Source organism: Coregonus lavaretus (genome assembly GCF_964263955.1).
Source record: "Coregonus lavaretus genome assembly, chromosome: 11".
Classification (NCBI taxonomy): domain Eukaryota; kingdom Metazoa; phylum Chordata; class Actinopteri; order Salmoniformes; family Salmonidae; genus Coregonus; species Coregonus lavaretus.
This window is the reverse complement of record NC_139998.1, coordinates 4581137-4603907: the sequence shown is the minus strand read 5'-3', so window position 1 is coordinate 4603907 and position 22771 is coordinate 4581137. Positions and strand designations below refer to the sequence as shown.

General features: G+C 47.3%; 1 protein-coding gene across 1 annotated transcript in view; it reads right to left on the bottom strand.

The window, feature by feature from the left end:
• LOC311137003 (cGMP-inhibited 3',5'-cyclic phosphodiesterase 3A-like) overlaps positions 1 to 21951 on the bottom strand; it is a gene marked incomplete at both ends in the record, with an annotated part of 393392 nt that extends 371441 nt beyond the window's left edge. The window contains 3 exons of the mRNA XM_084171331.1: positions 20228 to 20340; positions 20488 to 20657; positions 21190 to 21951. Of these exons, the coding sequence (XP_084027457.1) occupies positions 20228 to 20340; positions 20488 to 20657; positions 21190 to 21951 (1045 nt within the window). The remainder of the gene's footprint in view (positions 1 to 20227; positions 20341 to 20487; positions 20658 to 21189) is intronic.
• Positions 21952 to 22771: the final 820 nt, after the last annotated feature.

Genomic DNA, 22771 nt, shown 5'->3' with positions numbered 1-22771 from the left:
ACGGTCAGGCGCGCCACCTAAACTCCGCCCCTGTGCCTTCTATTCTAAGAAGCTCAGTCCGGCGGAGCGAAACTATGACGTAGGGGACAGGGAGCTGTTAGCCGTGGTACAGGCCCTAAAGGTGTGGAGGCACTGGCTTGAGGGGGCTCAACACCCTTTCCTCATTTTGACGGACCACCGTAACCTGGAGTACATCCGGGCAGCGAGGAGGCTAAACCCTCGGCAGGCTAGATGGAATATGTTCTTGACCCGGTTTACATTTAAGATCACGTACATCCCTCGGCGGTATGACACGGAGGAGAGGTCCGTGGAGCCCACTCCCATACTGCCGGAGTCGTGTCTGGTGGCACCGGTAGTGTGGGAGGTCGATGCTGAGCTCGAGCGGGCGTTACGCACCGACCCTAGTCCACCACAATGCCCGGAGGGTTGGAAGTATGTTCCGCTCGAGGTTCGGGATCGATTGATCTATTGGGCTCACACGTCACCCTCCTCTGGACACCCGGGTATCGGCCGGACAGTGCACTGTCTTAGTGCCAAGTACTGGTGGCCCACGTTGGCAAGGGATGTGAGGGTTTATGTTTCCTCCTGCTCGGTGTGCGCCCAGTGTAAGGCGCCTAGACATCTGCCTAGGGGTAAGTTACTACCCCTGCCCGTTCCACAGCGACCATGGTCCCACCTCTCGGTGGATTTCCTTACTGACCTTCCTCCTTCACAGGGGAATACCACTATACTGGTCGTTGTGGACCGGTTTTCTAAGGCCTGTCGTTTGCTCCCCATGCCGGGCCTTCCTACCGCCCTGCAAACTGCCGAAGCCCTATTCACCCATGTGTTCCGGCACTACGGGGTACCCGAGGATATTGTGTCTGATCGAGGACCCCAATTTACCTCCAGAGTCTGGAGAGCTTTTATGGAGCTGTTGGGGGTCTCGGTGAGCCTCACCTCGGGTTACCACCCGGAGAGTAATGGGCAGGTGGAACGTGTAAACCAGGATGTGGGTAGGTTTCTTAGAACATACTGCCAGGACCGGCCGGAGGAGTGGGCAAGGTACGTTCCCTGGGCCGAAATGGCCCAGAATTCCCTACGCCATTCCTCCACTAACCTAACCCCTTTCCAATGTGTGTTAGGGTACCAGCCGGTTCTGGCACCTTGGCAGCAGAGCCAGATCGAGGCTCCTGCGGTGGATGAGTGGGCGCGGCGCTCGGAGGAAACATGGAACGCTGCACACGTCCACCTGCAGCGGGCCCTCCGACGTCATAAGGCGAGCGCCGATCTCCACCGCAGTGAGGGACCGGTGTACGCACCTGGTGATCGAGTCTGGCTCTCTACCAGAAACCTGCCCCTCCGCCTGCCCTGTCGGAAACTGGGTCGGCAGTTTGTAGGGCCATTTAAAGTCCTGGGAAGGTTGAACGAGGTGTGTTATAAATTACAACTACCTGTTGAATATAAAAGTATTAACCCCTCGTTCCATGTGTCCCTTCTCAGGCCGGTGGTAGCTGGCCCACTCCAAGAAAGTGAGATCAGGGAGACTCCTCCGCCCCCATTGGACATCGAGGGGGCACCGGCGTACTCCGTGAGGTCCATCTTGGATTCGAGACGTCGGATGGGGGGTCTCCAGTATCTAGTGGAGTGGGAGGGGTACGGTCCGGAGAAGCGGTGCTGGGTGCCGAGGAGAGACATTCTAGACCCGTCTCTCCTGACGGAATTCCATCGTGGGCACCCGACGCACCCTGCTCCGCGTCCTCCGGGTCGTCCCCGAGGCCGGAGTCGGCGCACGTCTGGAGCCGCGCGTCAAGGGGGGGGTACTGTCACGGTTTCGGCCGAGGCTGCCTCTCTCCCTTGTTCGGGCAGGCTTCGGCGTTCGTTGTCTCCGGAGTACTAGCTGCCACCGTTGTATGTTTCATGTTCGTTTGCTTTTGTCTGTTTGTTGTCACACCTGTTCTCGTTTAGCTTAATTAGTGTCCTATAAGGTTCTCGTGGTGTTTGTCTAGTGTTGTGTGTTATTGATTGTGGTCTGTCGTGTGTTGGGCTTATTTTCGCCCTTTCGCTCGGTTGAGCTTTCCTCCACTGCGTTGGAGCGTTACGCACCTGTTAGTGCGCTTTTTGCTGTTTCGCCTTTGTGCGTATTTTTGCCTTCGGGCAAGTGTTGTCATTTTTCCTGTTTGGAGTTTACTAAAGTTGTTTGGACTATCCTTCGGTGTTCTGCATTTGATTCCACCACATCACCCACCTACAGCACGCGTGACAGCTGGATGGACAAATGAGATGTGTACTTTCTATGTTCTAACAGCTTAGGGAATGACACCCTAAAACCAGTATCAAAATACAGGCAGAACGAACTCATATCTGTTCCGGAGCTGGTCCTGGATTATAACAAGAAAATAGGCCACCATCTCAGGAGCTACTATAATGTTGGACGCACAAGCAGGAAATGGTGGAAGTACAGTGCCTTGCAAAAGTATTAATCCCCCTTGTTGTTTTTCCTATTTTGTTGCATTACAACCTGTAATTTAAATGGATTTTTATTTGGATTTCATGTAATGGACATACACAAAATAGTCAAAATTGGTGAAGTGAAATGTAAAAAAGACTTGTTTAAAAAAATGCTAAAAAGTTAATAATGGAAAAGTGGTGCGTGCGTATGTATTCACATCCTTTGCTATGAAGCCCCTAAATAAGATCTGGTGCAACCAATTACCTTCAGAAGTCACATAATTAGTTAGATTGCACACAGGTGGACTTTATTTAAGTGTCACATGATCTGTCACATGATCTCAGAATATATACACACCTGTTCTGAAAGGCCCCAGAGTCTGCAACACCACTAAGCAAGGGGCAACATCAAGAAAGCGGCACCATGAAGACCAAGGAGCTCTCCAAACAGGTCAGGGAGAAGTACAGATCAGTTGTGGAGAAGTACAGATCAGGGTTTGGTTATAAAAAAATATCAGAAACTTTGAACATCCCACGGAGCACCATTAAATCCATTATTAAAACATGGAAAGAATATGGCACAACAAACCTGCCAAGAGAGGGCCGCCCACCAAAACTCACGGACCAGTCAAGGAGGGCATTAATCAGACAGGCAATAAAGAGACCAAAGATAACCCTGAAGGTGCTGCAAAGTTCCACAGCGGAGATTGGAGTATCTGTTCATAGGACCACTTCAAGCCGTACACTCCACAGAGCTGGGCTTTACAGAAGAGTGGCCAGAAAAAAAGCCATTGCTTAACGAAAAAAATAAGCAAACACGTTTCGTGTTCGCCAAAAGGCATGTGGGAGACTCCCCAAACATATGAAAGAAGGTACTCTGGTCAGACTAAAATTGAGCTTTTTGGCCATCAAGGAAAACTCTATGTCTGGTGCAAACCCAACACCTCTCATCACCCCGAGAACACCATCCCCACAGTGAAGCATGGTGGTGGCAGCATCATGCTGTGGGGATGTTTTTCATCGGCAGGGACTGGGAAACTGGTCAGAATTGAAGGAATGATGGATGTCGCTAAATACAGGGACATTCTTGAGGGAAACCTGTTTCAGTCTTCCAGAGATTTGAGACTGGGACAGAGGTTCACCTTCCAGCAGGACAATGACCCTAAGCATACTGCTAAAGCAACACTTGAGTGGTTTAAGGGGGAACATTTAAATGTCTTGGAATGGCCTAGTCAAAGCCCAGACCTCAATCCAATTGAGAATCTGTGGTATGACTTAAAGATTGCTGTACACCAGCGGAATCCATCCAACTTGAAGGGGCTGGAGCAGTTTTTCCTTGAAGAATGGGCAAAAATCCCAGTGGCTAGATGTGCCAAGCTTATAGAGACATACCCCAGGAGACATGCAGCTGTAATTGCTGCAAAAGGTGGCTCTACAAAGTATTGACTTTGGGGGGGTGAATAGTTATGCACGCTCAAGTTTTCTGTTTCTTTGTCTTATTTCTTGTTTGTTTCTCAAAAAAAATTATTTTGCATCTTCAAAGTTGTAGGCATGTTGTGTAAATCAAATGATACAAACCCCCCAAAAATCCATTTTAATTCCAGGTTGTAAGGCAACAAAATAGGAAAAATGCCAAGGGGGGTGAATACTTTCTCAAGCCACTGTATGTCTTTTGAGGGATGCTCAACATTGCTATTATCAATGCTTACATTGTGTGGGGGATCCTGCAAAGGCACCTTCCCAGAAACTGCAGGCGTTTATTCCTTAAGTCATTCAAAATGCAGCTTGTGCATTCACTTTGTGATAGCTACAGTGGCAGGAAGCAGGGAGCTAAGAGTGTGGCACCAGGGCGTGTGGACCGAGTTGTAATTCATCATTTGAAAGCAGGCCACTCCCTGGTGAAGTTTGAAGGGCGCAAAAGAAGGTGTGTTGTCTGCATTCGGATTGGACGCAGGGCAAAGAGTGGGAGATGTGCTGAAACCTCCTTTGGGTGTTCTACGTGTTCTGTGCCACTTTGCAGGATGGGGCCGTACTTCCAGAAGTTCCATGACATGTTGTAATATGAATGTGTGAAATATGAATTTGTCCTACAAATCTCATAGGCAAATTGTGTACTTAAAAAAAAAAGTATCTGAACAGTTGTTGTGTTTATCTTCTCTCTGTATCTGTCACAATCTAATACTTAGTATATTAGATTTTTCTCTCTGAATCTATCGAATACTTGTTGCATTCATTAAATTGTTGTCAAAATATTATTTCTGCATTTTGTGTCAGGCCTGGTTTCTACTAAATTGTATTGTCATTTGATCAAATTCACTACAATTTAAATACTCTAGAGTTTTTTGTTGTGTTGAGTGATAATCGTGGTTTGATATTGAGTGTCTTTACACAATAGGAGACAAAATTAGTATTATTCCTATTGACATGAATGTGGTGTCATAGCAAAGAAGAATTTGTACTCTTTAAAACTAAGTTAACTTGTTATTGTCATTTGTTCTTTGTTTTTGAGCTACACTACATGATCAAAAGTATGAGGACACCTGCTCGTCAAACATCTCATTCCAAAACCATGGGCAGTAATATGGAGTTGGTCCCCCCTTTGCTGCAAAAGCATCCTCCACTCTTCTGGGAAGGCTTTCCCCTAGATGTTGGAACATTGCTGCGGGGACTTGCTTCCATTCAGCCACAAGAGCATTAGTGAGGTCGGGCACTGATGTTGGTTGATTAGGTCTGGCTCGCAGTCGGCGTTCCAATTCATCCCAAAGGTGTTCGATGGGGTTCACGTCAGGGCTCTGTGCAGGCCAGTCAAGTTCTTACACATCGATCTTGACAAACCATTTCTGTATGAAAATGTATGCACTCTGGATAAGAGCGTCTGCTAAATGACTAAAATGTCAAATGTAAATGTATGGACCTCGCTTTGAGCATGGGGGCATTGTCATGCTGAAACAGGAAAGGGCCTTCCCCAAACTTTTGCCTCAAAGTTGGAAGCACAGAATCGTCTAGAAGGCCATTGTATGCTGTAGCGTTAAGATTTCCCTTCACTGGAACTAAGTGGCCTTGCCCGAACCATGAAAAACAGCCCAATACCATTATTCCTCCTCCACCAAACTTTACAGTTGGCACTATGCATTGGGGCAGGTAGCATTCTCCTGGCATCCGCCAAACCCAGATTCGTGCATCGGACTGCCAGATGGTGAAGCGTGAATCATCACTCCAGAAAACGTGTTTCCACTGTTCCAGAGTCCAATGGCGGCGAGCTTTACACCACTCCAGCCGACGCTTGTCATTGTGCATGGTGATCTTAGGCTTGTGTGTGGCTGCTCGGCCATGGAAACCCATTTCTTGAAGCTCCCGACGAACAGTTGTTGTGCTGACGTTTCTTCCAGAGGCAGTTTGGAACTCAGTAGTGATTGTTGCAACGAGGGCAGACGATTTTTACACGCTACGCACTACAGCACTTGGCGGCCCTGTTCTGTGAGCTTGTGTGGCTGAGCCGTTGCTGCTCCTAGACATTTCCACTTCACAATAACAGTGCTTACAGTTGACCGCGGCAGCTCTAGCAGGGCAGAAATTTGATGAAACTACTTGTTGGAAAGGTGGCATCCTATGACGTTGCCATGTTGAAAGTCACTGAGCTCTTCAGTAAGGCCATTCTACTGCCAATGTTTGTCGATGGAGATTGCATGGCTGTGTGCTCGATTTTATACACCTGTCAGCAACGGGTGTGGCTAAAATAGCTGAATCCACTAATTAGAAGGGGTGTCCACATACTTTCGTATATATACTGTATAGTATATGTCTGTTTGTTTGAAATGTGTGAGAAAATGAGCTTTATCTTGAAAATTCTCAGTAATCTACAGCATCATTATAGAATTCTATTGGGGTCTAAAGGGTTAATGAAGAATATCCATCTCCAAGACTAAGCGTAATCTGTGTCTGGGAAACAGGCCCCTTTTGTCTGAACGCTGTGTCTTAAATGTTGCTCATCCAGTTTGATGTTACAGTAAAATGTTTGACGGGACAAGTACTCACGGCCTTTGCTGCTTGGCAGTGTTTTTTCCACTAGTGTTGGTAAACCATCCAGCAAAACAGACAAAAAAACTGAATGAAATGACGTCATTCAAACCAATTCTGCCCACTGGGGAACCCCATGCGTCACTGAAAACAAAGGCAGTCAGTTTCCCCCTGTGGCCACGCTCCACTTGACACTCAGCACATCTTAATTGGCAAGTCAGTTACAATTTTGGTTCAGTCTCAATTAAATATCATCATTCATTTTTTAAAATGTGAGAGTGTCAGGGTGTATCTCCCAGATTTTGGAACATGTACACAAAGAAAAAAATACTTTGTAGGCCAAGATCAGAGAGGTTACGAACAGCCATAAGACTTTATAGAGATGTCAAAACAGCTCTTGGGGGGCTGGGAAATAAACTGAAAACTGATGCTAAACTACATTAGCAGAGAGGGGTTTGGGCAATAATGAATGTTTAGACTTTTGGGGACAAGGAAGTGACACTCCAGAAAGTAACAGGAAACACCATCAATAGTAGCTGGGCTAGATTCATGTTCAATAAAAATTGTCGGACCGCAGAGTGAAGGAAAAGTGGCCAACAAGTGCTCAGAATATGTGGGAACTCCTTCAAGACTGTTGGAAAAGCAAGACTGTTGGTGAAGCTGGTTGAGAGAATGCCAAGAATGTGCTTGGTTACTACATTATTCCATATGTGTTATTTCATAGTTTTGATGTCTTCACTATTATTCTACAATGTATAAAATAGTAAAAATAAAGAAAAACCCTTGAATGAGTGGGTGTGTCCAAATTGCTGGTGTTGTGAAGGACAGCACTGTAACAAGGGTCAACATCCCACATTTCTGACAAAAAACACATTTTGGTAAAAAAAAAAAAAAAAAAATAATGAATGTGAAGTCGTGACTTGTGACATATGCCTAGTTTCCTAAAACAAGTCACATATGCAGACAACATCAAACACCAGACTTAGCCTACTAATGCTAATGCTAAAACATATAGTACTAGTCCATGATCATGCTTCACTATATGACTAAGGTTTCAGTTCACTGAATAACATCTTAATTGTAACGTCCTCCAACATATTGTCTTCCCAAAACAGCCAACGATTTATTTAAGTGTGAATTCAAAGTAAACCTATATGTTACATGTTGTTAAGTTGAAGCCAATGAGACCATATTATCATTGTGCAGTGACATTATTGCAGTAGCTAGCCAGCTAGCCCTGTGTGGCATCATGGCTGACATGCTGTCTGAAGTATTGTCTCTGTAGCCTAATTAGCCACTCCAGCAGCCGCTTTGAAAGAGGAGAACGTGAGGGCTTCCCTCAGTGCAGGGCTAATTTCTTCAGAGCAGGGCTCTGGCTCCTGATCTGTGTAATTGCCTCTTTCATGAGGCCTCCTTGATAATATGACTGTAATGACAAGATGAAGAAAGATAAGAAGAAATACTAAGAAGTAGCTGATTGGGAAACCTCTTGCATCAGGTTTTTATTTGAGAGCTGACAAAAAGGACGATGACCTCTTCAAGTTAAAGTAGTATGTCATGGACAGTAGAGTGGCTGTTAAATTTGAAGTGTCGTGGGAAGATTGGTGGTGGGGAACATCTTCTATGATGCTTGAAATAGTCTTTCATGTCCTTATCTGACAAGCCAGATAACAAGAACTACTGTGATTGGTTGGGAAACAAATGGCTTGAATTTGATCAGGTTGTAAGGAACTGACAACAAAGATTATGACAAGCTTGAAATAGTATTTCTTGGACAGGGTGGTCTAAAAGGAATAATTCACTCAAAAACATTTGGTATTTCTTTCAGTAGTACACTGATGATGTTGCAATTTACAATTTGCTGTGAGAAAGTCCTATATTTTGAAAACTTGATTGATGACATGCAATCCCTTTTGGGACTGTATCAACAGTGGACTTACAAAAAAATACCGGTAACACTTTATTTGGATAGTCCATCTGTAGATGCTCCACAAACTATCAGTAACATGTCGACTGCATGTCAACAGCATGTCTTCAGCCTTTCAGTAGCATTTTAACAGTTTCATTCATCATTTTTAACAGGGTAGTCTTTAGTACAACTATAGACGCTCAACAACCCATCTGTAGACTATAATCAGGATTTCAACAGCATGTTGTAGCATGTCAGTAATATCTTAACAGTATATCCCCTTACTTGCACAAATGCCAAACCCATCTAGATGATCAACAAACAATCAGGAGATTATCAGCAGTATCTCAACTGCAAATCAGTTACAACTTAACAGCATATTTGTTCTCAATCTAGTAACTATCTGTAGATATGCTTTGGGACTATCCAAATAAAGTAAAACACAAATTGAGCTTAGTTGATGGTCTACAGACTATCTAGTTCACATTCAAATATGTATCAACTGATGAGCATGTTCAGTGCATTTACTAAAAATCTAGTAACCCTCTGTAGATATGCATTGGGACTGTTTAAGTAAGTTGATATGCAATAGTCACTCAACACAGCCAAATGGGTTTTTGGGATGACTGAAATTACCTTTTGACACAGGACCACCTGGGAAAATAAATCAAGAGGGAAACAAACAGAAAATCACTCTGCTTAAACTTGTCTTTCCTGTTGGTGATGAAGAAACGCATCAGAGGCATAATGTTAAAGGTTAAAGGTTAAAATCAGTCTTTTTAATTAGCAAAAATCACAACATTGTTGATCAACATTTTGGCCTAATGGCTTTTGTTGTTGTTTAGTTTATTTGATCATTTAAAACAAGATACACATACAAAATTATGCACTTGATTAAGAATCATCGAGGATTAAAAAGAAAGTCTATAACTTATTTCCATTGTGGTCCTCTTTCATGACAAGTTTGGCAGATGTGGCAGGATAAAAAAACTGAAGATAAAATGGCAGGTCAATTTGGTTACTTAGTCATATAAAAACACAATACATACATACTATACACAAAGGAACGCTATTTGGTCATCATCAATGGGCTAGGAGGGATTGTTCACAGAGGCACACTATCCATTAACCAGGATTTCACATTCCTTTTAAAACTACTCAAAGTGAGAATAGTTTTAACAGACAGAGGCAGACTATTCCACTCAGAGGCTCCTGAATATAAAAAAGTATCTTTCCCTGTCAGGCTTCTAAATCTACACAGACACACGTTAGCTATCCTACTGTAGCTCTAGTATTGTGGCTGCGAGAATCTCTTATATAGGGAAAGTAGTCAGACAAATATCTAGGAGCTGCCCCATGGATGATCCTATGTACCAGACTAAGCATGATCTGTGTGAACCTTGACTCAATGGGCAGCCAGTTGAGCTCCTGAAACTGGCTCCTACCAATATGAGAATGTGGGCTCAGATTCAACATCATCCTAATCAACTCCAGCTACCCAAGTCATACTGTTCTCTCTGCTACCGCATGGCAAACGGTACCGGAGCGCTAAGTCTGGAACCAAAAGAATCCTGAATAGCTTCTACCCCCAAGCCATAAGACTGCTAAATAGTTAACCAAATAGCTACCCGGACTCAAATCAAATCAAATGTTATTTGCCACATGCACGGAATACAACAGGTGTAAACATTACAGTGAAATGCTTACTTACAAGCCCTTAACCAACCATTTTAAAAAAGAAAAATGTAAAAGAAAAAAGTGTTAATTAAGAAAAATAAAAAAATACAAGCAAATAGCTAAAGAGCAGCAGTCAAATAAAATAGCAGTAGGGAGGCTACTGTATATACCGGTACAGAGTCAATGTGCGGGGGCACCGGCTAGTTGAGGTAGTTGAGGTAATATGTACATGTGGGTAGAGTTAAAGTGACTATGCATAAATACTCAACAGAGTAGCAGCAGCGTAAAAAGGATGGGGTGGGGGGGCAGTGCAAATAGTCCGGGTAGCCATGATTAGCTGTTCAGGAGTTTTATGGCTTGGGGGTAGAAGCTGTTGAGAAGCATTTTGAACCTACACTTGGCGCTCTGGTACCGCTTGCCGTGCGGTAGCAGAGAGAACAGTCTATGACTAGGGTGGCTTGAGTCTTTGACAATTTTTAGGGCCTTCCTCTGACACCGCCTGGTATAGAGTTCCTGGATGGCAGGAAGCTTGACCCCAGTGATGTTCTGGGCCGTACGCACTACCCTCTGTAGTGCCTTGCGGTCGGAGGCCGAGCAGTTGCCATACTAGGCGGTGATGCAACCAGTCAGGATGCTCTCGATTGCGCAACTGTGTAACTTTTTCAGGATCTGAGGACCCATGCCAAATCTTTTCAGTCTCCTGAGGGGGAATAGGTTTTGTCGTGCCCTCTTCACGACTGTCTTGGTGTGTTTTGACCATGATAGTTCGTTGGTGATGTGGACACCAAGGAACTTGAAGCTCTCATCCTGTTCCACTACAGCCCTGTCGATGAGAATGGGGGTGTGCTCAGTCCTCTTTTTTTCCCTGTAATCCACAGTCATCTGATTTGTCTTGATCACGTTGAGGGAGAGGTTGTTATCCTGGCACCACACAGCCAGGTCTCTGACCTCCTCCCTATAGGCTGTCTCATCGTTGTCGGTGATCAGGCCTACAACTGTTGTGTCGTCGGCAAACTTAATGATGGTGTTGGAGTCGTGCCTGGCCATGCAGTCATGGGTGAACAGGGAGTACAGGAGGGGACTGAACACGCACCCCTGAGGGGCCCCGTGTTGAGGATCAGCGTGGCATATGTGTTGTTACCCACCCTTACCACATGGGGGCGGCCCGTCAGGAAGTCCAGGATCCAGTTGCAGATGGAGGTGTTTAGTCCCAGGATCCTTAGCTTAGTGATGAGCTTTGAGGGCACTATGGTGTTGAACGCTGAGCTGTAGTCAATGAATAGCATTCTCATGTAGGTGTTCCTCTTGTCCAGGTGGGAAAGGGCAGTGTGGCGTGCAATAGAGATTGCATCAACTGAGGATCTGTTGGGGCGGTATGCAAATTGGAGTGGGTCTAGGGTTTCTGCCTTTCAAAGCAATTCATGGCTACAGACGTGAGTGCTACGGGTCGGTAGTCATTTAGGCAGGTTATCTTAGTGTCCTTGGGCACAGAGACTATGGTGGTCTGCTTGAAAAATTTTGGTATTACAGACTCAGTCAGGGACATGTTGAAAATGTAATTGAAGACACTTGCCAGTCGGTCAGCACATGCTCGGAGTACACGTCCTGGTAATCCGTCTGGCCCTGCAGGCTTGTGAATGTTGACCTGCTTAAAAGTCTTACTCACAATGGCTACGGAGAGCGTGATCACATAGTCATCCGGAACAGCTGATGCTCTCATGCATGCTTCAGTGTTGCTTGCCTCGAATGCATTGACCCGTTTTGCACCAACTCTTTTTGACTCTATGCACACACATTGGACTCTACCCACTCACTTCTCACATACTTACATTGACACACCAACACATGCACATACACTCAATCACACATAACACGTGCACACAGGCACACATTCGCCACACACACACTTACACACTTATATACGCTGCTGCTACTGTCTATTATCTATCCTGTTGCCTAGTCACTTTACCCCTACCTACATGTATATGTACATATCTACCTCAATTACCTTGTACCCCTGCACATCGACTTGGTACTGGTACCCCATATATATAGCCAAGTTATCGTCGCTTATTGTGTATTTATTCCTTGTGTTACTATATTTTTTCTACTATTATTTTTTTTTTTGTATTCTGCGTTGTAGGGAAGGGCCCTGTTGTTTACAAAGCATGTGACAATTACATTTGATTTGAACTTGTTCTGGGCTATCTGAAGCTTGCTTTTCAGTAGAACTGAACTAGGAGGTGCTAGCATAGTCAAAATGACATTAGATGAGCACATTAGCTAGCACTTTAAAAAAAATCTTTGTCCAACAGCTTAGGCTTCCTAGCCAAGGCTCGATCCTAGGCTCCACACTCTTCTCAGTTTACATCAACAGCATAGCTCAGAGAGTAGGAAGCTCTCTCATTCATTTATATGCAGATGATAGTCTTATACTCAGCTCGCCCCTCCCCGGATTTTGTGTTAAACGCTCTACAACAAAGCTTTCTTAGTGTCCAACAAGCTTTCTCTGCCTGTAACCTTGTTCTGAACACCTCCAAAACAAAGGTAATGTGTTTCGGTAAGAAGCAGCACTCTGTACTCCTCTGTAAACTGGCCATCTCTGTAGTCCCACTGGTTGATGCTTATTTATAAAATCCTCTTAGGCCTCACTCCCCCTATCTGATATACCTACTGCAACCCTCATCCTCCACATACAACACCCGTTCTTCCAGTCACATTCTGTTTAAGGTCTCCAAAGCACACACATCCCTGGGTCACTCCTCTTTTCAGTTCGTTGCAGCTAGCAACTGGAACGAGCTGCAAAAAACACTCAAACTGGACAGTTTTATCTCTATCTCTACATTCATGGACACTCTTACTGACACTTGTGGCTGCTTTGCGTGATATATTGTTGTCTTTACCTTTTTGCCCTTTGTGCTGTTGTTTGTACCTTACAATACGTGTACCATGTTTGTGCTGCTACTATGTTGTGTTGCTACCGTGTTGTTGTCATGTGTCGCTGCGATTCTGTTGTTGTCTTAGGTCTCTCTTTATGTAGTGTTGTGGTGTCTCTCTTGTCATGTGTGTTTTGTCCTACTTTTTCTTTTTTATCCCAGCCCCCACACCCGCAGGAGGCCCTTTGACTCTTGGTTGGCCGTCATTGTAAATAATAATTTGTTCTTAATTGACTTGCCTAGTTAAATACATTTTTAAATACAAAAAAAGTACAGCCACATTTTTTACAACAACGTTGTAAAAGGTTGAGAAATTAACATTAAATTCTCTGGCAACAGCTCTGGTGGACATTCCTGCAGTCAGCTAGCAAATTGCACGCTACCTCAAAACTTGAGACATCTGTGGCATTGTGTTGTCTGACAAAACTGCACAAGTGGCCTTTTATTGTCCCCCAGCACAAGGTGCACCTGTGTAATGATCATGATGTTTAATCAGCTTTTTGATATGCCACACCTGTCATGTGGATGTATTATCTTGGCAAAGGAGAAATGCTCACTAACAGGGATGTATACAATTTTGTGCACAACATTTTAGAGAAATAATTTTTTGGTGCAAATGGAACATTTCTGGGATCTTTTATTTCAGCTCATGATACATGGGACCAACACTTTACATGTTGCATTTATATTTTTGTTCAGTATAATAATAGGGTGAAGCGGTGCTCCATTGTAGAATATATTTCATATTAATCTAGCTTTTTTCCCCCCCAATGGTTTCATTGCCTAAGGAATTTGAAGCAGAGACAGGCGAAGCCATAATGACCAACAGTGACATCATCCCGCAGAGACATGGGCTGCACTATGTGCTGAACATGACATCAGAAATGGCCTGAAGCAGTCAGTGTCCTATACATGGGTACATGGGGCTCTGCAGTCTGTTCAGCCCAGCTTGGGTCAGTACAAACACTCACTCTTTCTCTCCATCAGAAATTAAGGAAAGATGGAGGAAAATGTTGAGACTTATCATTTGAGTATGACGCATCAGCTTTACATTTTACATTTTTAGGAACTTGAAGCTCTCAACCTGTTCCACTACAGCCCCGTCGATGAGAATGGGGGCATGCTCAGTCCTCTTTTTTTTCCTGTAGTCCACAATCATCTCCTTTGTCTTGAGCACGTTGAGGGAGAGGTTGTTATCCTGGCACCACAAGGCCAGCTCTCTGACCTCCTCCTTATAGGCTGTCTCATCATTGTCAGTGATCAGGCCGACCACTGTTGTGTCGTCGGCAAACTTAATGATGGTGTTGGAGTCGTGCCTGGCCATGTAGTCATGGGTGAACAGGGAGTACAGTAGGGGACTGAGCACGCACCCCTGAGGGACCCCCTTGTTGAGGATCAGCGTGGCAGATATGTTGTTACCTACCCTTACCACCTGGGGGCGGCCCATCAGGAAGTCCAGGATCCAGTTGCAGAGGGAGGTGTTTAGTCCCAGGGTCCTTAGCTTAGTGATGAGCTTTGAGGGCACTATGGTGTTGAACGCTGAGCTGTAGTCAATGAATAGCATTCTCACATAGGTGTTCCTCTTGTCCATTGCTACGCTGACGATACACAACTAATCTTCTCCTTTCCCCCTTCTGATAACCAGGTGGCGAATCGCATCTCTGCATGTCTGGCAGACATATCAGTATGGATGACGGATCACCACCTCAAGCTGAACCCTGGCAAGACGGAGCTGCTCTTCCTCCCGGGGAAGGACTGCCCGTTCCATGATCTCGCCATCACGGTTGACAACTCCGCTGTGTCCTCCTCCCAGAGTGCGAAGAGCCTAGGCGTGACCCTGGACAACACCCTGTCGTTCTCCGCCAACATCAAGGCGGTGACCCGCTCCTGCAGGTTCATGCTCTACAACATTCGGAGAGTGCGACCCTGCCTTACACAGGAAGCGGCGCAGGTCCTGGTCCAGGCACTTGTCATCTCCCGTCTGGACTACTGCAACTCGCTGTTGGCTGGCCTCCCTGCCTGTGCCATTAAACCCCTAAAACTCATCCAGAATGCCGCAGCCCGTCTGGTGTTCAACCTTCCCAAGTTCTCTCACGTCACCCCCCTCCTCCGCACACTCCACTGGCTTCCAGTTGAAGCTCGCATCCGCTACAAGACCATGGTGCTTGCCTATGGAGCAGTGAGGGGAACGGCACCTCTGTACCTTCAGGCTCTGATCAGTCCCTACACCCAAACGAGGGCATTGCGTTCATCCACCTCTGGCCTGCTGGCTCCCCTTCCTCTGCGGAAGCATAGCTCCCGCTCAGCCCAGTCAAAACTGTTCGCTGCTCTGGCACCCCAATGGTGGAACAAGCTCCCTCACGACGCCAGGACAGCGGAGTCACTCACCACCTTCCGGAGACATTTGAAACCCCACCTCTTTAAGGAATACCTGGGATAGGATAAAGTATTCCTTCTAACCCCCCCCCCCCAAATTGTAAAGTGGTTATCCCACTGGCTATAGGGTGAACGCACCAATTTGTGAGTTGCTCTGGCTAAGAGCGTCTGCTAAATGACGTTAATGTGCCCTTGAGCAAGGCACTTAACCCTAATTGCTCCTGTAAGTCGCTCTGGATAAGAGCGTCTGCTAAATGACTAAAATGTAAATGTAAATGTCCAGGTGGGAAAGGGCAGTGTGGAGTGCAATAGAGATTGCATCATCTGTGGATCTGTTGGGGCGGTATGCAAATTGGAGTGGATCTAGGGTTTCTGGGATAATGGTGTTGATGTGAGCCATGACCAGCCTTTCAAAGCACTTCATGGCTACAGACGTGAGTGCTTCGGGTTGGTAGTCATTTAGGCAGGTTATCTTAGTGTTCTTGGGCACAGGGACTATGGTGGTCTGCTTGAAACATGTTGGTATTACAGACACAGTCAGGGACATGTTGAAAATGTAATTAAAGACACTTGCCAGTTGGTCAGCGGAGCATATTCCAGTCTGTGCTAGCAAAACAGTCCAGTAGCTTAGCATCTGCGTCATCTGACCACTTCCTTATTAACCGAGTCACTGGTGCTTCCTGCTTTAGTTTTTGCTTATAAGCAGGAATCAGGAGGATAGAGTTATGGTCAGATTTGCCAAATGGAGGGCGAGGGAGAGCTTTGTATGCGTCTCTGTGTGTGGAGTAAAGGTGGTCTAGAGTTTTTTTCACTCTGGTTGCACATTTAAAATTCTGGTAGAAATTAGGTAGAACAGATTTAAGTTTCCCTGCATTAAAGTCCCGGCAAGGCACCACAGAGGGTAGTGCGTATGGCCCATCCACATCGATGGTGTCACGTCTCCCGTTGCTCCCCTCCGGCGTTCTGATTCACCGGTCTACTGAGCCACCGGTCTGAGCGCACCACCTCGGCAAACACAGGAATGGAAACCCAACGCACCCTAATCACCTCCGGCGCACCTGCACCTCATCATCTCTTCACCACCCCTATATAGACCTGGACTGTTCAGTCATTGTTGTGTGTAATTGTTAGAGTCGTGTCAAATCAAATAAAATCAAATCAAATTTTATTGGTCACATGCGCCGAATACAACAGGTGCAGACATTACAGTGAAATGCTTACTTACAGCCCTTAACCAACAGTGCATTTATTTTAAACAAAAAAAGTAAGAATAAAACAACAACAAAAAAAGTGTTGAGAAAAAAAGAGCAGAAGTAAAATAATGTGACAGTAGGGAGGCTATATATACAGTAAAATAAAGTGACAGTAGGGAGGCTATATATACAGGGGGGTACCGTTGCAGAGTCAATGTGCGGGGGCACCGGCTAGTTGAGGTAGTTGAGGTAATATGTACATGTGAGTAGAGTTAAAGTGACTATGCATAAATACTTAACAGAGTAGCAGCAGCGTAAAAAGGATGGGGTGGGGGGGCAGTGCAAAGAGTCCGGGTAGCCATGATTAGCTGTTCAGGAGTCTTATGGCTTGGGGGTAGAAGCTGTTGAGAAGTCTTTTGGACCTAGACTTGGCACTCCGGTATCGCTTGCCGTGCGGTAGCAGAGAGAACAGTCTATGACTAGGGTGGCTGGAGTCTTTGACAATTTTGAGGGCCTTCCTCTGACACCGCCTGGTATAGAGGTCCTGAATGGCAGGGAGCTTTGCCCCAGTGATGTACTGGGCCGTACGCACTACCCTCTGTAGTGCCTTGCGGTCAGAGGCCAAGCAGTTGCCATACCAGGCGGTGATGCAACCAGTCAGGATGCTCTCGATGGTGCAGCTGTAGAATTTTTTGAGGATCTGAGGACCCATGCCAAATCTTTTTAGTCTCCTGAGGGGGAATAGGCTTTGTCGTGCCCTCTTCACGACTGTCTTGGTGTGTTTGGACCATGATAGTTCGTTGGTGATGTGGACACCAAGGAACTTGAAGCTCTCAACCTGTTCCACTAGAGCCCCGTCGATGAGAATGGGGGCGTGCTCAGTCCTCTTTTTTTTCCTGTAGTCCACAATCATCTCCTTTGTCTTGGTCACGTTGAGGGAGAGGTTGTTGTCCTGGCACCACACGGCCTGATCTCTGACCTCCTCCCTATAGGCTGTCTCATCGTTGTCGGTGATCAGGCCTACCACTGTTGTGTCGTCGGCAAACTTAATGATGGTGTTGGAGTCGTGCCTGGCCATGCAGTCATGGGTGAACAGAGAGTACAGGAGGGGACTGAGCACGCACCCCTGAGGCGCCCCCGTGTTGAGGATCAGTGTGGCAGATGTCTTGTTACCTACCCTTACCACCTGGGGGCGGCCCGTCAGGAAGTCCAGGATCCAGTTGCAGAGGGAGGTGTTTAGTCCCAGGATCCTTAGCTTAGTGATGAGCTTAGAGGGCACTATGGTGTTGAATGCTGAGCTGTAGTCAATGAATAGCATTCTCACGTCTTGAGCTGTAGTCAATGAATAGCATTCTCACGTCTTGTCCAGGTGGGAAAGGGCAGTGTGGAGTGCGATAGAGATTGCATCATCTGTGGATCTGTTGGGGCGGTATGCAAATTGGAGTGGGTCTAGGGTTTCTGGGATTATGCTGTTGATGTGAGCCATGACCAGTCTTTCAAAGCACTTCATGGCTACAGACGTCAGTGCTACGGGTCGGTAGTCATTTAGGCAGGTTATCTTAGAGTTCTTGGGCACGGGGACTATGGTGGTCTGCTTGAAACATGTTGGTATTACAGACTCAGTTAGGGACATGTTGAAAATGTCAGTGAAGACACTTGCCAGTTGGTCAGCACATGCTCGGAGTACACGTCCTGGTAATCCGTCTGGCCCTGCGGCCTGTCGAATGTTGACCTGCTTAAAAGTCTTACTCACATCGGCTACGGAGAGCGTGATCACATAGTCATCCGGAACAGCTGGTGCTCTCATGCATGCTTCAGTGTTGCTTGCCTCGAAGCGAGCATAGAAGTGGTTTAGCTCGTCTGGTAGGCTTGTGTCACTGGGCAGCTCGCGGCTGTGCTTCCCTTTGTAGTCTGTAATAGTTTTCAAGCCCTGCCACATCCGACGAGCGTCAGAGCCAGTGTAGTATGATTCAATCTTAGACCTGTATTGACTCTTTGCCTGTTTGATGGTTCATCGGAGGTCATAGCGGGATTTCTTATAAGCGTCCGGGTTAGAGTCCCGTTCCTTGAAAGCGGCAGCTCTACCCGTTAGCTCAGTGCGGATGTTTCCTGTAATCCATGGCTTCTGGTTGGGGTATGTACGTACGGTCACTGTGGGGACGACATCATCGATGCACTTATTGATGAAGCCAGTGACTGATTTGGTGTACTCCTCATTTACTCTCTCTTTGTTATTCTCTTTCTCATTATTAAGTAAACCTTTACCTTGTTAATTCCTGCGTCTGCGTCCTGGCCCTTCCTATACTCAGTACTCGTCACAGATGGGGCTGTTGTGGAACATGCCGAGAGCTTCAAGTTCCTCTGTGTCCACATCACTAAGGAACGATCATGGTCCACACACCAACACAGTCATGAAGAGGGCACGACAATGCCTCTTTCTCCTCAGGAGGCTGAAAAGATTAGTCATGGGCCCTCAGATCCTCAAAAGGTTGTACAGCTGCAACATTGAGAGGATCTTGATTGGATGCATCACTGCTTGGTACTGGAAAACTGTTTGGCATCCGACCGCAAGGCGCCACAGAGGGTAGAGCGTACGGCCCATTACATCACTTGGGGCCGAGCTCCCTGCCATCCAGGACTTCTATACTAGTGGTGTAGTGGTGCCTGGAGAAGTGGGTGTACTCTAATTTGACCAAACATTTCCCAAATGGCCCGCAGGAAAGGTGCCTTGTCTGAAAAATTCTATGAGAAACAATGACGTACTCTGAAAGATCTAAAATGACAAATCCCATATTGGTCTTTCACAGTCAGCTGTACTGTGCTGGCCTGGATATTTTCTTCACACTGACCTTTCTAGCATGGTGCAAGCCATTATGGTGGATGCATATCCAGGCCAACTCATCTGGGCTTGGCTTGGCATAGCTCAGCGTCAGTTTAGTCCTGTAGTGTGTAAATCCCCATTGTGCTCTTATATTCTGAGTTCCTAGTGGAGGAGTAGTGGAGGGAATTCTGTGCGTAGTCAGCCCAAGGTAGAAATTCTGCCCGCTCCCCAGGCCGGTCCTGACAGTAACACCTCAGGAACCTGCCCACTTCCTGATTGACCCTCTCCACCTGCCCATTAGCTTGAGGACGGTACCCAGATGTGAGACTGACAGTGAACCCCAGGCGCGTGAGGTGAACTGAGGACCACGGTCTGACACAATGTCCTCCGGGATCCCGTAGAGCCCGAGGACGTGTGTAAAAAGAGCCTCCGTAGTTTGCATAGCCGACGGGAGCCCAGGCAGAGGAAGGAGGCGACAAGCTTTAGAAAACAGGTCCACAACAACGAGAACGGTGGTGTTCCCCTGGGAGGGGGGAAGGTCAGTGACAAAGTCCACCGAGAGGTGAGACCAGGGTCATTGTGGAACCGGCAGAGGAAGGAGCTTTCCATAAGGGAGGTGTCTGGGTGTCTTAGACTGGGCACAGATTGAGCAGACATTAAACCCGGACAAGGTGGGCCACCAGTACTTCTCAGTCAGGCAGGCGATAGTACAGCCTATCCCAGGATGATCCGACACAGGGGCCGTGTGCGCCCAGGAAAGGAGGCGGTCCCGCACACCCGTGGGTACGTAGGTGCGGTTCTCCAGGCACTGTTCAGGTGTGGGTTCCTTACGCAGGGCCTGCCGTATGTTGGCGTCCACGTCCCACACCACTGGCGTGATGATACGGAATGGAGGGACCTATTGGGGTCTCCTCTCCCTGCCTCTCCTCTGCGTCATAGAGGCGAGACAGGGCGTCCGCCTTCACGTTCATCGAGCCTAGCCTATAGGAAAGCATGAATTGGCACCTGGCGAAGAATAGAGCCCACCTGGCCTGTCTCGGGTTTAGCCTCTTCGCTGACCTGGTGTACTCCAGGTTGCGGTGGTCCGTCCACACCAGGAAAGGGTGTTTGGACCCCTCCAGCCAGTGCCTCCACGCCTTCAGAGCCTTCTTGACCACCAAGAGTTCCCGGTCCCTTACGTCATAATTCCTCTGGGCGGGGCTCAGCTGCTTGGAGTAGAAGGCGCAGGGCTGCAGTTTTGGATGGGTTCCGGTGCGCTGGGACAGCACTGCCCCGACTCCTACTTCGGAGGCATCCACCTCGACGATGAAGAGGAGTGAAGGGTCAGGATGTGCCAGCACAGGAGCAGTGGTGCAGCTTGCCTTCAGCGTCTCGAACACCCTCTCCGCCTCCGCCGTTCAATGAAGCCGCTGGGCACCTCCTCTCAGCAGGGAGGTAAAAGGCTCGATCACCGTGCTGAAGCCCCGGATGAACCTCCGGAAATAGTTGGCGAACCCCAGGAATCGCTGCTTTCACAGAGTTGGGGATGGGCCATGACCTGACTGCGTTGACGCATTACTCCTTCATCTCCACTCCCTCCATGGATATGAGGTAGCCCAAAAAGGACACGGACCACTGGAAAAACAAACATTTCTCTTTAACATAGAGATTATGCTCCAAAGGTCTTCCCAGCACAGACCTGACTAACGAGACTTATTGGGATCGGTCTGCAGAATAGACCAAAATGTCATCTATATAAACCACTACACCCCATCCCAGCATGTCCCGAAACACTTCGTTAATAAAGGCCTGGAAGACTGGAGGAGCATTAGACAGGCCAAAGAGCATTACGAGATACTCGTAATGCCCCGTGGTCGTGGAAAAGGCAGTTTTCCATTCGTCCCCTGCACGAATGCGCACCAGATTGTAGGCACTCCTCAAGTCCAGTTTTGTGAAGTACTGCGCCCTGTGCATTTGTTCAATGGTGGTTGGGATGAGGGGTAAAGGATAGCTGAACTTAACGGTGGCTTTGTTCAGTCTTAGATAATCAATGCAGGGGTGCAGTCCCCCATCTTTCTTCTTAACAAAAAAGAAGCTTGAGGAGGCTGGTGATGTAGAGGGGAGGATGAAACCCTGCTTGAGTCTCTCCTGTACGTAGGTCTCCATGGCCTCGGTCTCCGCGTAGGAGAGGGGATAGACGTGTCCTCTCGGGAGGACTGCGTCAGACAGCAGGTCAATGGCACAGTCCCAGGGGCGATGAGGCAGGCGTGTAGCCTGGGTCTTAGAGAAAATCTGTTCCAGATCCTGGTATTCCTCCGGTAAATCCACTTGAGTGGTGTGATCCGGACTTTCCACCATAGTGGTGTTGATAGACACTGCGAGACACCTCCCCTGACACTCCTGCGACCAACCCAGATTCCTCCTTCTAATACGCTCTGCCTCGGGCAAACGTGCAGAGCCCACCTCCATCGGCTCTGGCCACGGAGCAGGTGTAGCCATGGGCTCTGGATTCCGCGCAGGTTCTCGTCGGGACTGCAGGAGGTTGTCTAACCGGATTGCCATGCTGATGAGCTGGTCGAGTGACAGGTTGTCACAACGGCAGGCAAACTCCATCTGTACCTCCTCCTACAGTCCGCTGCAGAAAACGGTGACCAGAGCCGACTTGTTCCATCCAGCAGAGGCCGCGATGATCCGGAACTCCAGGGCGAACTCCGAGGCGGTCCTAGATCCCTGGCATAGTCGGAGTAGACGCTCACCCGTCCTCTCAGCCCTCCACAGGATGATCAAACACCGCCCGTTTCCCAGTCCGTGGCACCCCAGTCCAGGGCCCTTCCGGTCAGTGCTGAGATGACTGTGGCAACAATGTCTCTCCCGGAGACAGCCTCGGCATAGCGAGTGATGTACAGGTTCCGTTGCAAAAGGAATCCCTTGCATCTCGCTGGCGCGCCATCAAATCGCTCCGGGAGGGACAGGGGTATTCCACGGACCGGCTCAGATGGGACGGAGGCAGGTAGTGGTCGTGTTGGGGCTTGTGCCGGAACCTGGTACTGGAGACTGGAGGGACTGGAGACTCCCCTCCAACCGCAGGATGGTTGCCATCACGCTGTCCATGGTGCTGCCGAGTCTGAAGAGACAGTCCTGGTGATGCTGGACTGTCTCTACTATGGTCGTCAGCTCGGCCTTCCTGCTGTCTCCATTTTTATGGGTCAATTATTCTGTCATGTTGTATACTGATAGAAGACAGGCGCAGGAATACGTAATAGGTTTATTTATTACTTAGCCCAACATAAGGTACATCATGGAAAACGACGTGGATGAAGCCCAAAACAAACACGTGTATATAGATAACACAAGGCTGTAACCCAAACAAAAGAGCGTGGTGTAAACCTCTAAATAATACAAAGGATGAGACCTGTAATAATAACTGCACAAT